This window comes from Carettochelys insculpta, chromosome 6, assembly GCF_033958435.1.
Source record: "Carettochelys insculpta isolate YL-2023 chromosome 6, ASM3395843v1, whole genome shotgun sequence".
Taxonomy (NCBI): Eukaryota; Metazoa; Chordata; order Testudines; family Carettochelyidae; genus Carettochelys; species Carettochelys insculpta.
This window is the reverse complement of record NC_134142.1, coordinates 32,384,057-32,396,691: the sequence shown is the minus strand read 5'-3', so window position 1 is coordinate 32,396,691 and position 12,635 is coordinate 32,384,057. Positions and strand designations below refer to the sequence as shown.

At 40.3% G+C, this 12,635-nt stretch overlaps 1 protein-coding gene across 5 annotated transcripts in view; it reads right to left on the bottom strand.

Moving 5' to 3' along the window:
• The window catches only part of TTC7B (tetratricopeptide repeat domain 7B), a 265,844-nt gene that overhangs the window by 144,893 nt on the left and 108,316 nt on the right, over nt 1–12,635 (bottom strand). For all 5 annotated transcript variants that reach the window (XM_074996636.1, XM_074996633.1, XM_074996637.1 and 2 more), the window contains 2 exons: nt 3,897–3,980; nt 285–389 (listed from right to left, as the gene is read on the bottom strand). In XM_074996636.1, coding sequence (XP_074852737.1) covers nt 285–389; nt 3,897–3,980 — 189 coding nt within the window. The remainder of the gene's footprint in view (nt 1–284; nt 390–3,896; nt 3,981–12,635) is intronic.

Here is a 12,635-nt window from a genome sequence, read left to right as displayed (position 1 = left end):
AAACACAATAGCTATTTCTTACAGATATCAAGGTATACTGTTGTTAAATGCTGACTAATGGCAATAACTGCTGCTGAATATTTTTAAATCCCAGAGACATAAAGACACTGATAAACAGCACTATTTAACTGTAATCCGAAGAAACTATTTCTGTGCCATATTTTAATCAAAATTCGACTGAGCACTGTCAGAGGTCCTAAAGCATTTTCAAAGTTCATAACGAAGGATTTATCACAAACTTAACATTTAAGTTCTTTCTGACATGACAGCTAATATAAACTTACCCAGTGGAGAGATCCCATGCATAACTTAGCTGCAAGGAGTGGAATAGTAGCATCATCTGGTTTCAAACGTATACACTCTTTCAAGACTTTCACAGCTCGAGCAGACTGTGTAAAAATACATTTTTCACTGTGAAACTCTAAAAGTATAAGGCCAAGATCTCACAACTTCAAGACTCCCATGTTACATTTGCTGAAGAAACCAGTACAAATTTATTTTTATTTTGACAATCTACCATAAGCATCTGTACAGATCAGATATAAGACTTTATAGTTGGAAGGGTCAAATATGTTGCATTAAATGACAGCTCTGCATACCACTCTAGTGGTGCAGAAGAGCTCGAAATCTGCCCTACCAGTGGAGCTGAAGGCTCACCCTTGCTTTACAGAAGAGGCTCTCAGATTGGGGATGTAACGTGAGGTTATTATGGTGGCATTAGGGGAGGGCCCAGAACTTCAGCTTCCACTCTGAAACCCAGATTCTCCTCTAACATTTACAGCAGAGTTAAATTCAAAAATAGGTTTTTACATTTACAAGGGAGGTTGCATTCACAGATCATCAGTGCAGAAGTTTGAGATTCACTCCTCTATAGCACTATAATTTTCATCTACCAACAGCACGGGAGCATGACTAGTGAAGTGATGAGATGAATACAGACAGAATTCAGATGATAAAAGGGTCAGTTTTTTAAATGGACCATCCCATATTTAAGCCCTCCTGCATCTGTCACAGCCTTTTGTTAAAAATTGGCAAATTATCCCGTATTTTCTGTCTCACTCCCTCATCAGTACTGCACAGCCAGCGTCAGCTGGAGACAGGAGAGAGGGCGAAGCCCTGATGGCTGAAAGCTGGCATGCAGCAAGGGCTGCACTGCTGGGCCAGCAGGAGAAGCAGCTAGCCACACGTGTTGCAGCTTTGCCCGGCCACCAGTCTTGCACACCATCCCAATCATTGGGCACTCAACCATTCCACTCACTGCTAGAGAGAGTGGATGGCTGGGGAACAGGAATTCTATCAGCAGCAGGACCCACCACTACTGATGTGGTAGGGAGACAGAAAATAGGGGATAATTTGCCTACATTTAAGAAAAAGTCAGGGCACCCAAAGGAGGGCTTCAATATGGGACTGTCCCTTTAAAAACGTGACATCTGATCCTCCTACTTACCTGTCACCACTGCACCCTAGCCACCATCCCTTTATGTTCTCCCACTCCCGGTTCTGTGTCGTCTTTTCCCCTTCACCCCCCATACCCAGCCTTGATCTTCCTCCATATCCCTTTCCCCACCCCCCAGTGGGGTGCATCCTGCTCCAAGTGCTCTGCTGAGGACCAGCCCCTTGCCACAGTTCTCAGCTCACCAACAGCCTGGTAGGCAGACTCCCTCTCGCAGGCAGGCTCCTTCCTTAACCCACTTCCTCTGGCTAGGCCAGTGTCCAGTGGGGAAAGCTGTGGTGTACCGGCAAGCAGGAGTCAACCCCTGTGAGTGCCAAAGCCCCACAGAGCATGGGCATGGGGAAGCCTCCCTGTCAGGTAAGCTCTGGAGTGGTAGGACAAGTGATTTCCAGCCTGTTCATGGCTGGAAACTGCAGGTTCCACAGCAGCCTCACCCCCACAGGACAGGGCTTAGCATTGTCTTGTCCTGCCATGTATTCTTTCCCTGGAGCGTGCAGGACTGCTCCATCTTAGCACCCTCCCCTGCTAAGCCACCTCTGTAAACAGGTTTGCTTAAAACCCCTGCAGTTAGCTTAGCCCTTGTGCACTTCAGGGCTTAACTTTCCTGCCTAAACTGTAGCTGGGGGAACAAGAAGCAGTCAGGTTATACTGGTGGCCAGCAGCAGCCTAGAAGTATTATATGCCTTTCGACACCATGTGGGCAGAAAGGGACAAGCTGCTTCTAGCCACAGGGTAGCAGCAGTGGAGAGGAAGAGAGGATCTCTGCAAAGACACAGGCCAGGTCATAATTTCCCATCCCTCTCTTCCCCTGCAGATGTAAGCAGCTCCCATCCTTTTCCTCCTGCACAGTGCTGAAAGACTGCTGCTGGCCTCATTCTGATGTGAAACTTAGCACAAATGGGGGGTGGGGCAGGGAGGTGACTGTGTGCCCACCCACATGTTGCCTTAAGAAGGTGTGGTGTCAGGTATCCATCCCCGGGGCCCAGCTAAGAATGGAGAACAAAGTGTGCCAGGCAGGGAGGCTCCAATCACTGAGTTACCCCCACCCCTCATGTGAAAGTGGTTTTAAGAGAGCATGTGCATGTCACCTCTCCTTGTCTGAACCCTAAAGCCTTAAAGTAGGTAAATAAAAATGAGAACACTCGAACTACACAGCATTTCTTTTTAACAGGGGCTCCATCAACTTGATGGTAATCACCATGCCTGTACTTCATACTTCTGATTGGTTGCTGTTGAACTTGTTTGAATATGAGTCATTTTCCCAGGTGTCCCATATTCAGCACAAGAAAATATGGGCACTGTACAGAGAACAAACTGTACTCGAGTAATGCCAGGCTGGCACAACAGTATATAAGGACCCTCTCTGAACTGGTTAGTACGTATTAGCCCTTTATAGCCCTCTGAGCCTGAGGCCTTTTATTTTCTGTTTCTCCTGTGCATCATTTAGAAGCCATTCTAAACTAAACTAGGGATGGGACAGAAGGAAGAAGGCCTCAAGTTCAATGTCACAAACCATTCATTTAAATAAGTATTTTTTTAAAATAAATTAACTTTCTCTGTTGTAAAAATATGGGCATAGACAGATTGGGCTTGGAGGAAGCAGGAGACATGAAGAATTCATAATATATTTTAAAATGCTTGTTCTCTGTAATAATTCATATTTAAATATGGGAAAAAGCATTCTGAAGTTTAAGAATGAGGACTGTCATGTTCCTACTCAAAGAATGATGTGAACAGATATCCCAAATGAAATAAACTTAGAAATCTACTGGAATGTATTCCAAGATCAGTTTGAATCATATGAACTTGTATCTCAAAATCAAACACCTGCTCATCACAGTGGCAGTTACAAACAATAAATTCGATTGCATATAACATTCCAGAGTACATTATAATATAACTTATCTAAAATAAATAAAATAATACAGCTTACATTCACTTCACTGCTTAGTTTAGCGTATATAGCAGCAAAGTCCAAATATTTAATATTGGCTCTATCTAGGCTGTAAACTCCTGAGACAAGAATTGTATTCATTTGTGGCTCATATCACACATTCAGTGGCATACTATCCACAAAGCTTCTGTGAGGACTGGTTAATGTTTTCAAAGTTCTTTGAAGATGAGAAACACTACAAGCTTCATTATTACAGGTTGAACCTCTCTAGTCTACCACCCTCAAAACCTAATGTTTGCCTGACCAGAGAACTGCTTACAAGGCTCTTAGAAAACATTTAGGGGCAAATTAGAGCTAATTAACAGCACAGAACACTGATGTAAACAAACTTGATGGGACCATGGGAAACTTGGGAAATATAGTACATCCAGCTAACTAAAGTCATGCCAGATCACATATATTTCTAGAGCAGAGTGTGCTGGACCAGAGAGGTTCAACCTGTACTAGCCACCAATACAAAGATTTATATGCAGAGAAGACTGGACTTACTTTTCCTGCTGCCATTAGGGACAATGCAAACTGATACCAAAGATGGAACTCTTCAAAGGCAAACTTCATTGCTCTTTCTAAACACTAATTTTGAAATAAAATTTATTAATACATTTATAAAATACTCACTAAGGACTTTCAAAGATATATACACACGCTTATGTTAGCAGCCAAAGAAGACACAAATCTGCAGCCAAGACTTAAGACTATTTCGCATATACAACCTCACTTGAAATGAAATGAAAACTTAATTGATTCAAATAATCTGCATACCTAAGTGATAAGATCTTTGGGAAAGGAATTGTGTATACCACCATCCACCATCATAGGCATTACAATAATACATATAGTAACTGCTAATACTCAACAAGACAAAAACACAGAAGCCATCAAGAAACAGAAAATTTCTCGAAAAACAAGAAAATTACAAAATTTAAGAGATGAGGACAAAATTTCTGCCCCTTTTGCCATGAATCTTTAAAATATTCCTATGGTGGCTCTTCCTTTTTTATTCTGACTGAAGGAGTAACACATACCTGCTGTGTGAGCTATCAGCAGCAGGACCCCAGCCTTCCAGCTGCTGGGTTCTTAAAGACTCAGGAGCCAAAAGAAACTATATACCCCACCTTCTCATTCATTGTGAACACTTGTTACAGCAAACTGGTCACTGGTACAAGGAAAAACTGCTCTGGCATAATATTTCCAGTTTAAAGAAAACATACAGACTCAAAACACTATTGAGTATTAAATCACAGTACTGATTTAACACATTGAATATTCAACTGAGACACTTACATTTCATAATTGGATGCCATAAAGTACACTGATCATTAGCATGCAGAGATTTAGTACATCTTAATTAATGTCACGTACAAAGTACAAAAATTTTGGCATTAAGAAACCATTTACTCTTATACTTATTATTCTGGTTTTATAAATAAGGTTAGTTCCACGGGGTCCAGAAACTGGATGCTCTTCTGGATTAAACAAACTGATTTAGCATTTACCTTCCTAGCATGCAAAGCCCAATTATATGAATAAGGTGTTCTGTTCTGACAGATGTTATTTATTTAAATAACTCCAAACTTTAAGAGCCTAAATACTACTGCTGGTATTCAAATGAGCCCTCAGTATTATGGAAAACACAGAAAGCTACGACAGATCAGGAAAGCGATCTTGGAGTTATAGTGGATAGTTCTCTGAAGACATCCACGCAGTGTGCAGCGGCAGTTAGTAAAGCAAATAGGATGTTAGGAATTATTAAAAAAGGGATAGATAATAAGACAAAAGATATCATACTTCCCCTATATAAAACTATGGTACGCCCACATCTTGAGTACTGTGTGCAGATGTGGTCTCCTCACCTCAAAAAAGATATATTGCCATTAGAAAAGGTTCAGGAAAGGGGGACTAAGATGATTAGGGGTTTGGAACGGGTCCCATATGGGGAGAGGACAGAGAGACTGGGACTTTTCAGTCTGGAAAAGAGGCGATTGAGGGGCGATATGATAGAGGTATATAAAATCATGAATGGTGTGGAGAAAGTGAATATAGAAAAATTATTTACCTTTTCCCATAATACAAGAACTAGGGGACACCAAATGAAATTGATGGGTAGTAGGTTCAAAACTAATAAAAGGAAATTTTTCTTCACACAGCGCACAGTCAACCTGTGGAACTCCTTGCTGGAGGAGGCTGTGAAGGCCAGGACTCTATTAGGGTTTAAAAAAAGAGCTCGATAAATTTTTGCAGGTTAGGTCCATAAATGGCTATTAGCCAGGGGTAAAGTATGGTGCCCTAGCCTTCAGTACAAGGGCAGGAGATGGATGGCAAGAGATAAATCACTTGATCATTGTCTAATGTCCTCCTTCTCTGGGGCATCTGGCATTGGCCACTGTCGGCAGACGGGATACTGGGCTGGATGGACCTTTGGTCTGACCCAGTATGGCCATTCTTATGCTCTTATGAAAGAAAACAAAGTCAGTATTTTTGTGTTTCCACATACCAGTTATTGGTGAAGTACACTACAATACTGGTGCTGAAATAGATGAAAACAATAAGAAGTGTGTTACCTAGACATTCTGTTTGCTGAACAGAATTTCTGTTTTAAGTTTTCTTATTATAGGAAATTCTTCTGAATACAGGGTTATTATTAATTATAATTTAAAATTATGGTAACACTTGCTTATTTACATTATGCCAATTCATTTTTTTAAACTCCTTTGCAGCACTGCTGAACAAAGATTTTTTTCAGGTGGCAATGTAACCCGATGCATTGGGTCATGACAAAACTCATTCAAATTCTGTCGGGCTACCCCTATCAGGAAGGCCTACACTAACATCAGCAAAGCCAGAGCCCTGGTCACACTGCTCAGAGTAGCTAACCCCAGCCAGCCCTGTGGGACAGGAGCTACTGTGGTGAGGAGAGTGCAAAGATGACTCATTCTGCAACTTCTCCCCAAGGCTAGCCAATCTCAGAGAGCAGAAGACACTTCCCCAGTGCTAGCCTCTTGAAATATTGGGACGTATTTTGATGGAGCTCTAACAACTCTTGATACAGCAGTTTGTGCTAATGCTGTCTTGCCAATAAAATGTATGTCCTTTTCTAAAAAAATCACCATTAAAACAATGAGAATGTCTTTAGCTTTAAATTACCTACTTTTTCATGCTCACAATATCATAATTCTTTCATATGAAAAGTAGGATCTTCAACAAATTTGTTGGCAATGAGAATGACAATAAATTGCTGCTTTTGATATTAACCAATAATACTGTGACCCCCAAAGATTTTTAGGGAGCCCTGTATTTTCAGTATCTTGACAGCTTTTCATGAAAGACGTACTGTTTTGCAATTGCCAACTTTGATGCATTTTTCTTGACCTCCTGCACACTGTTTTGAAGTTTAATCTCCTATCTGCATTAGCTATCCTTAAGGCCATTGACCTGGCTACAAGCAATTATTTTTTCTCTGAAGTACAACTAAAAACACTTGCACACAGCCCATACACATCCCCCTTTTAAGAGGTGAAGTCTCAACTGAACTTTGAGGATTGAGATGAGATATGAACACATGGCTATCAAATTAAATTAATAGGCAGCAAGTTTAAAATAAACAAAAGGAAATATTTTTTCACACAATGCATAGTAAACCTGTGGAATTTCTTCCCAGAGCATCTTGTGAAGACCAAGACCATAACCATAACAGATTCAATTAAGAATACAATGAGTTCATCAAGATGGGCAGAGATAGTGTCTCTAGGCTCTGTGTGAGAGAATCTGAGAATGAGTTAGAGGAGGGCACACTTGATGATTACCTGTTGGGTTCATTCCCTCTGGGTCACCTAGCACTGACAACAGTTGGAAGTCAGGGTACTGAGCTAGAGGGACCACTGGTATGACCCAGTATGGCTGTTCTTATGCCCTAATAAGGTACACTGAGAACTCTGTTACAAAGTGGTACATACTAGAAGTGTGTATGCATTTATGTCCTGATTTTTGAAAACATAGTGATTTTGACATCTCTGCATTTAAAACTCTTACTCTGAACAGGAGCCAACAAATGAATGTTTTATCATCACTATATAGTTTCTATAATACTCATGAATTTAAATTCAGACACGCTGTGCTATCCATACCTAGGGCTTGATTTCACAGCCCTTTGGGTTTGAGCCAGCCAAATGAAGGCTCAGGACTTTGCTTTCTTCCTATTAATTTAATTTTGAGAAAACTTCTTATTCCAGATATTAAAATAGGATTTGGAATGCAGATTCAAATAACAGACACATCTCAAAATACACACTGCTACCCTGGCTCACACAGTGCATCACTCGGTGATTGACTATAATTGAACTCAGTGATTGACTACAATTTAGGAATTGCAGCAATCAAGAGAGCCGAACCAATAGCTTACCAAGCAGTATGCCCTAACCACAGGCTGTCCCTGTTATAAGTTGCCTCATTATAAGTCATTTTGCATATAAGTTGTCAATTAATTAAGAAAACTAAATTAATTATACATCACACAGATCGGCACTTCAGTTGTTTTTCAAGGGATCACAATCCTTTGTGTCGTCCTCCTTACTGTCTGTAAGTTTTGAAGTGAACACGTTGCAAGTGTACATACTTTACCTTAATATATTTGTGTAATCTTTTAACCATGACTGATACTTTAAGTGCTGGTGCAAAGTTAAATGCAATTTGCAAGAGGCAACATGTTAGTGTGAGTCTCACTGTGAAAACAGATGTGATAAAGTGCATCAGAAATAGTAAGTGGCCTGCTGACCCTGTTCACCATCTTGGACTACCTCCGACAATGGTTCATACTATTGCCAAGAATGCTGATAATGTAATGGAAAAGGCTAAGTATTCTTCTGTAAACATCTCTCAGCAAAGAAGCAAGGTGATGGAAACAATGGAGACAATGTTGGCTACATGGTTGGATGACTTGCATATGCAGAATGCACCGATAAGTCTCAGTGCCATTCAAGAGAAGGTAGTGAGGTTATTTGAATTCCTGAAGGTTAAAGAGAAGCAGGAGATGGGAGGCATTTGTAAAGAAGAAACATTTAATGCTAGCCATGGCTGCTTTCACAGTTTCCACTCATGCTATGGGTTCAAGAATGTTACAGTGTAAGGTGAAGCAGTGAGTGCCAACACAGAACCAGCTGAAGCGTATGAGGCAAAGTTGAGAGAGATCATTCAGGAAGGAGGATATGACCCATGACAAGTCTTTAATGTGGATGAGATGGGACTTTATTGAAAATGAATGCCAAAATGAACCTACACACCTGTTAATGAAAAAAGTGTGCCAGGCTTCAAAAGACCACGTGACATTCTTGCTTGGTGGCAGTGCCAAGGGAGACAAGAAAATTAAACCACTGCTCATTTATCACAGTGAGAACATTTGCGCCATGAAAAATTACATCAAGTCTAGTCTCCCCATAGTATGGAATTCTCAGCAAAAAGCTTGGATAACAAAGCACATATTTCATGACTGATTCATAGATTATTTTGTTCCAAAAATGAAAAAATATTCATCATCATCAACACGCAGGGACTCAGTGACCATTGGGTGTCCAATGCCTCCCTCACTATTTCCTTCCATCTTTCCCTGTCCAGTGTGGAGTGGCTTAGTTTCCGTAGGCTAGCTCCACACCAATCTCCTATATCATCTACTCATTCTCTTTTGGGTCTTCCTCTTCTATTTGAGCCATCCATTATGTTGAATACCAGGGTCTTGATTTTAATTTCATCGTTCATTCTGCAGATATGCCTGAAGAGGTTTAACTTCTACTGGATAGCCTTTCAGCTGTATCTTCCTATATAACTCCTTATTGGCGACCTTCTGTAACCATCCTATTCTCAGGATCTTTCCATAACAGCTTGTTTCAAATGCCAACATCCTTCTCTTTGAATCTTTCATTACCACCCATGTCTCACATCTACACAACATGCTGCTGAATACACACTTTTTCAAGATGCTCGGCTTTGTTCCTAAGCTAGTTGCTTAGCTTTTCCAGATCTTATCCATCCATCGCCTTCAAACTCGCACTTGCTTTATCTATTCTAGTCACCATTTCCTTCTTACAGTCAAGCTCGTACACTATATTGCTCCCCAGATATGTGAACTTCTCTAAATGCTCTAGTTTGACCTCATCTATTTCCTTATCTCCAAATACCATTGTTTTTGTTTTATCGATGTTCACAATCAGTCCATACCACTTCCTTTCCTTGTTTAGCACCTGTACCATTCTCGTTAGCTTCTCTTCATCGTCTTCAATGTTAACTATATGATCCACAAATCTCAAGTTGTTGATTCTCATGCCATGCACAGATATCCCTTCTACCTCCTCCTTGATCTTGTCCATCGCTCCCTCTAGGTGCATAATGAAGATGCTCGGTGGTATCCGATCTCCTTGCCTCGTACCTCTACTCGCTCTAAACCAACTTCAAATCTCTCTGCATGTTCTCACCACTGCCTCCGCATTGTCATCGACAACCTTCAAAAACTGTATCAGTCACCTATCCATTCTGTAAGGCTCCAACACCATCCAAGCCACTTTCTGATCTATACTGTCAAATGCCTTCTGAAAATTGATGAAACAAATGTAGATGTTCTTGTTTTTTCATCAAGCTTTCTCCGCTATCAATCTTAGTGCCAATATGTGCTGTATGGCACTTCAATCTTTCCTGAATCCCGCTTGCTTGTCTGCTAGATGTTCTTCTATCTGCTCTCTCAGCCTTTCCATCAGTATCATCATCAGCACCTTGCCTGGATGACTTGTTAGAGCAATCATCCTGTAGTTCTTGCACTCCAATGCACTTCCTTTCTTGTGTATTGTCACTAGCACAGATCTCATCCATTCCCTAGATGCCTCCCCTTCTTTCCAAGCTATATTACACAGTCAGCGTATTTCATGAATAATACTTTTTCCACTGTATTTGATCATCTTTCCTGTGATCTTATGTCCAAGACTTTTGTTGTTCTTTAGTCGTTTCACTGCTCTTTCTACTCCCTCCTTCAAAATATTGGTCTCACTCTCGATGCTCAGAGGATCCCTCTCTTTCAGTTCTTTGATCACTCCCTCCCTTTGAGGCACTCGGTCCAACTGTGCTTTGTACAGATCAGTGCAATATCTCATCCACTGCTGCACAACTTTTCCCTTGTTCATGAGCACCTCATTGTTCCCATCTTTGATCTCCATCTAAGAGCAAAATCTAACATTCAAAATACTTTCTTCTTGTAGACAATGCTGCTGCACATGACTTATTATGAATCCCTATGCCCCAAAATTAAAGGTGAGTTTTTACTACCATGCACTACATCACTGGTCCAACCAGTGGCTCAAGGTGCAATTGCAAACTTTAAAGCCTATCATCTATGTAGGATACTAGAAGACTCATCAAGGATACAGCCAGTGAAGGAAAACCAACCAGGAAGGAATTTTAGAAAACTTTTACCATAATGGATGCACTTAGGTGCACCACTGGATGAAATAAGTGTTCAATTCATGAATGGTGTGTGGGGGAAAAAAAATCTATCCTGAAGCAGTGAATGACTTTGCTGGTTTCAATGAGACCAGAGTTTGAAAGGAGTTCATGATGCTAGCAAAGATGTGCTTGACAACATCGACAAAGAAGATTTGACTGAATTTCTTGCTTCCTATTCAGAACCTCTAAGTAATGAAGACTTGGAAGAGCTAAATAAGCAAGCATTTGAAGAGAAAAGCCAGGACAAAGATGAAGAAGAAACAACAAAGAAGAAAGATAAAGGACATACAGTGAAGTCTCTTCACCATATTTTTAACCTTGCTGATGAAATCATCAACACAATAAAGACTCACGTTCATCTGACTGACTGCTTTTCCAAGGTTGCTGTCTCCTAAATGGCAGCTTGTCATACTACTGAGAGATTTTTGGATGCAAAAACTTTGTAGTGGCAAGCAGACAGTACTAGAGCCTCTCTTTAGGAAAGCAAAGAAACCCAAACTAGTCACAGAAGAAGCGGGACCCACAATTGTTGCACAGCCTTTATGCATTGAGGAGGATACCGAAATTAACATCTTGGATGATGAAGAGATGGTGGTGGGTGACTCCCCATCCCATCTCCCTTTTCCTCCACCTAACGCTCACCAAGCAGGTCTACTGTTTCAGTATCCCTACTTCCACTATCAAACACATCAAACCCATTTGCAAGGTAAGAATAATAATATACTTGTCTTATTTATTTCTATTTACTGTTTTTATGGGTTATAGGTACATTATATCTATATACACGTATGTGAACTGCATGTGTTGGGAACGTATCTCAAGCTAATTACATGATTCCTTATGGATATTAATTCACCTTTGTAAATCATTTTGCTATAAAGTTGCATTATTTAGGAATGTAACCTGGACTTATAATGGAGACTCCCTGTACTGCTTTTGTGGAAACAGATGAGTGAGGTGAGGAATGCTTTTTAATAAAGGCCCAATATACCACAAGCACCCTCAAGAACGATGTATTTAGATTTAGGGACAGAAATATGCAATACATATTGCCTAGCAAAAGAATTGACAGTGAATTCACAAATTATAAATGACAAACAGGCTCATTAATCAGAAATTACTAAATAAAAGGGAGCACAGTGATAATATAGAAAACTGGTTCTGGTCTACTAAGCATAGATATAGCATATGATAATTTAGCTATGATAAGGTGTGAAAATCAGGGTCTGGGCATTCCAAGGAGAAAACAGTGGGTATGATTGTTAAAAAATATGAAATGGAACTAACTGGATACAAATACTGTTATTGTGTATTAAATATATGTCAAGTATGGTCTCTTACAATCTCCAGAATTTGGTGATCATTAAGAAATCTGAATACAGGTTACATTTATGAATGCACACATTTATATAGGTGCAGAAAATTTTAAACTACACAGCAATAAGAGCATCATCTCACAGCAGCATGTTGAAACAGTCAGTCAAGAGGGCACTCCCCAGGCCAGGTGTTTACATGAAATCGGCTCCAACAACCCAACATTGGCCTGTCAGAGACAACAGATGACCACTAAAGTTAATGGGAAAACACTGAAATAAAAAGAAAATCACCACGCTGGGAACAGCCACCCCACATCATGAATTAGTCTGAGAACAAGAAGAAAAACAAATCAAAACAGAACCACCAAAAAACTCACAAGCCTGGCTAAAAAGGGAAGAGATACGACAAGAAAGTTGTCCAGTAACTGAGAGC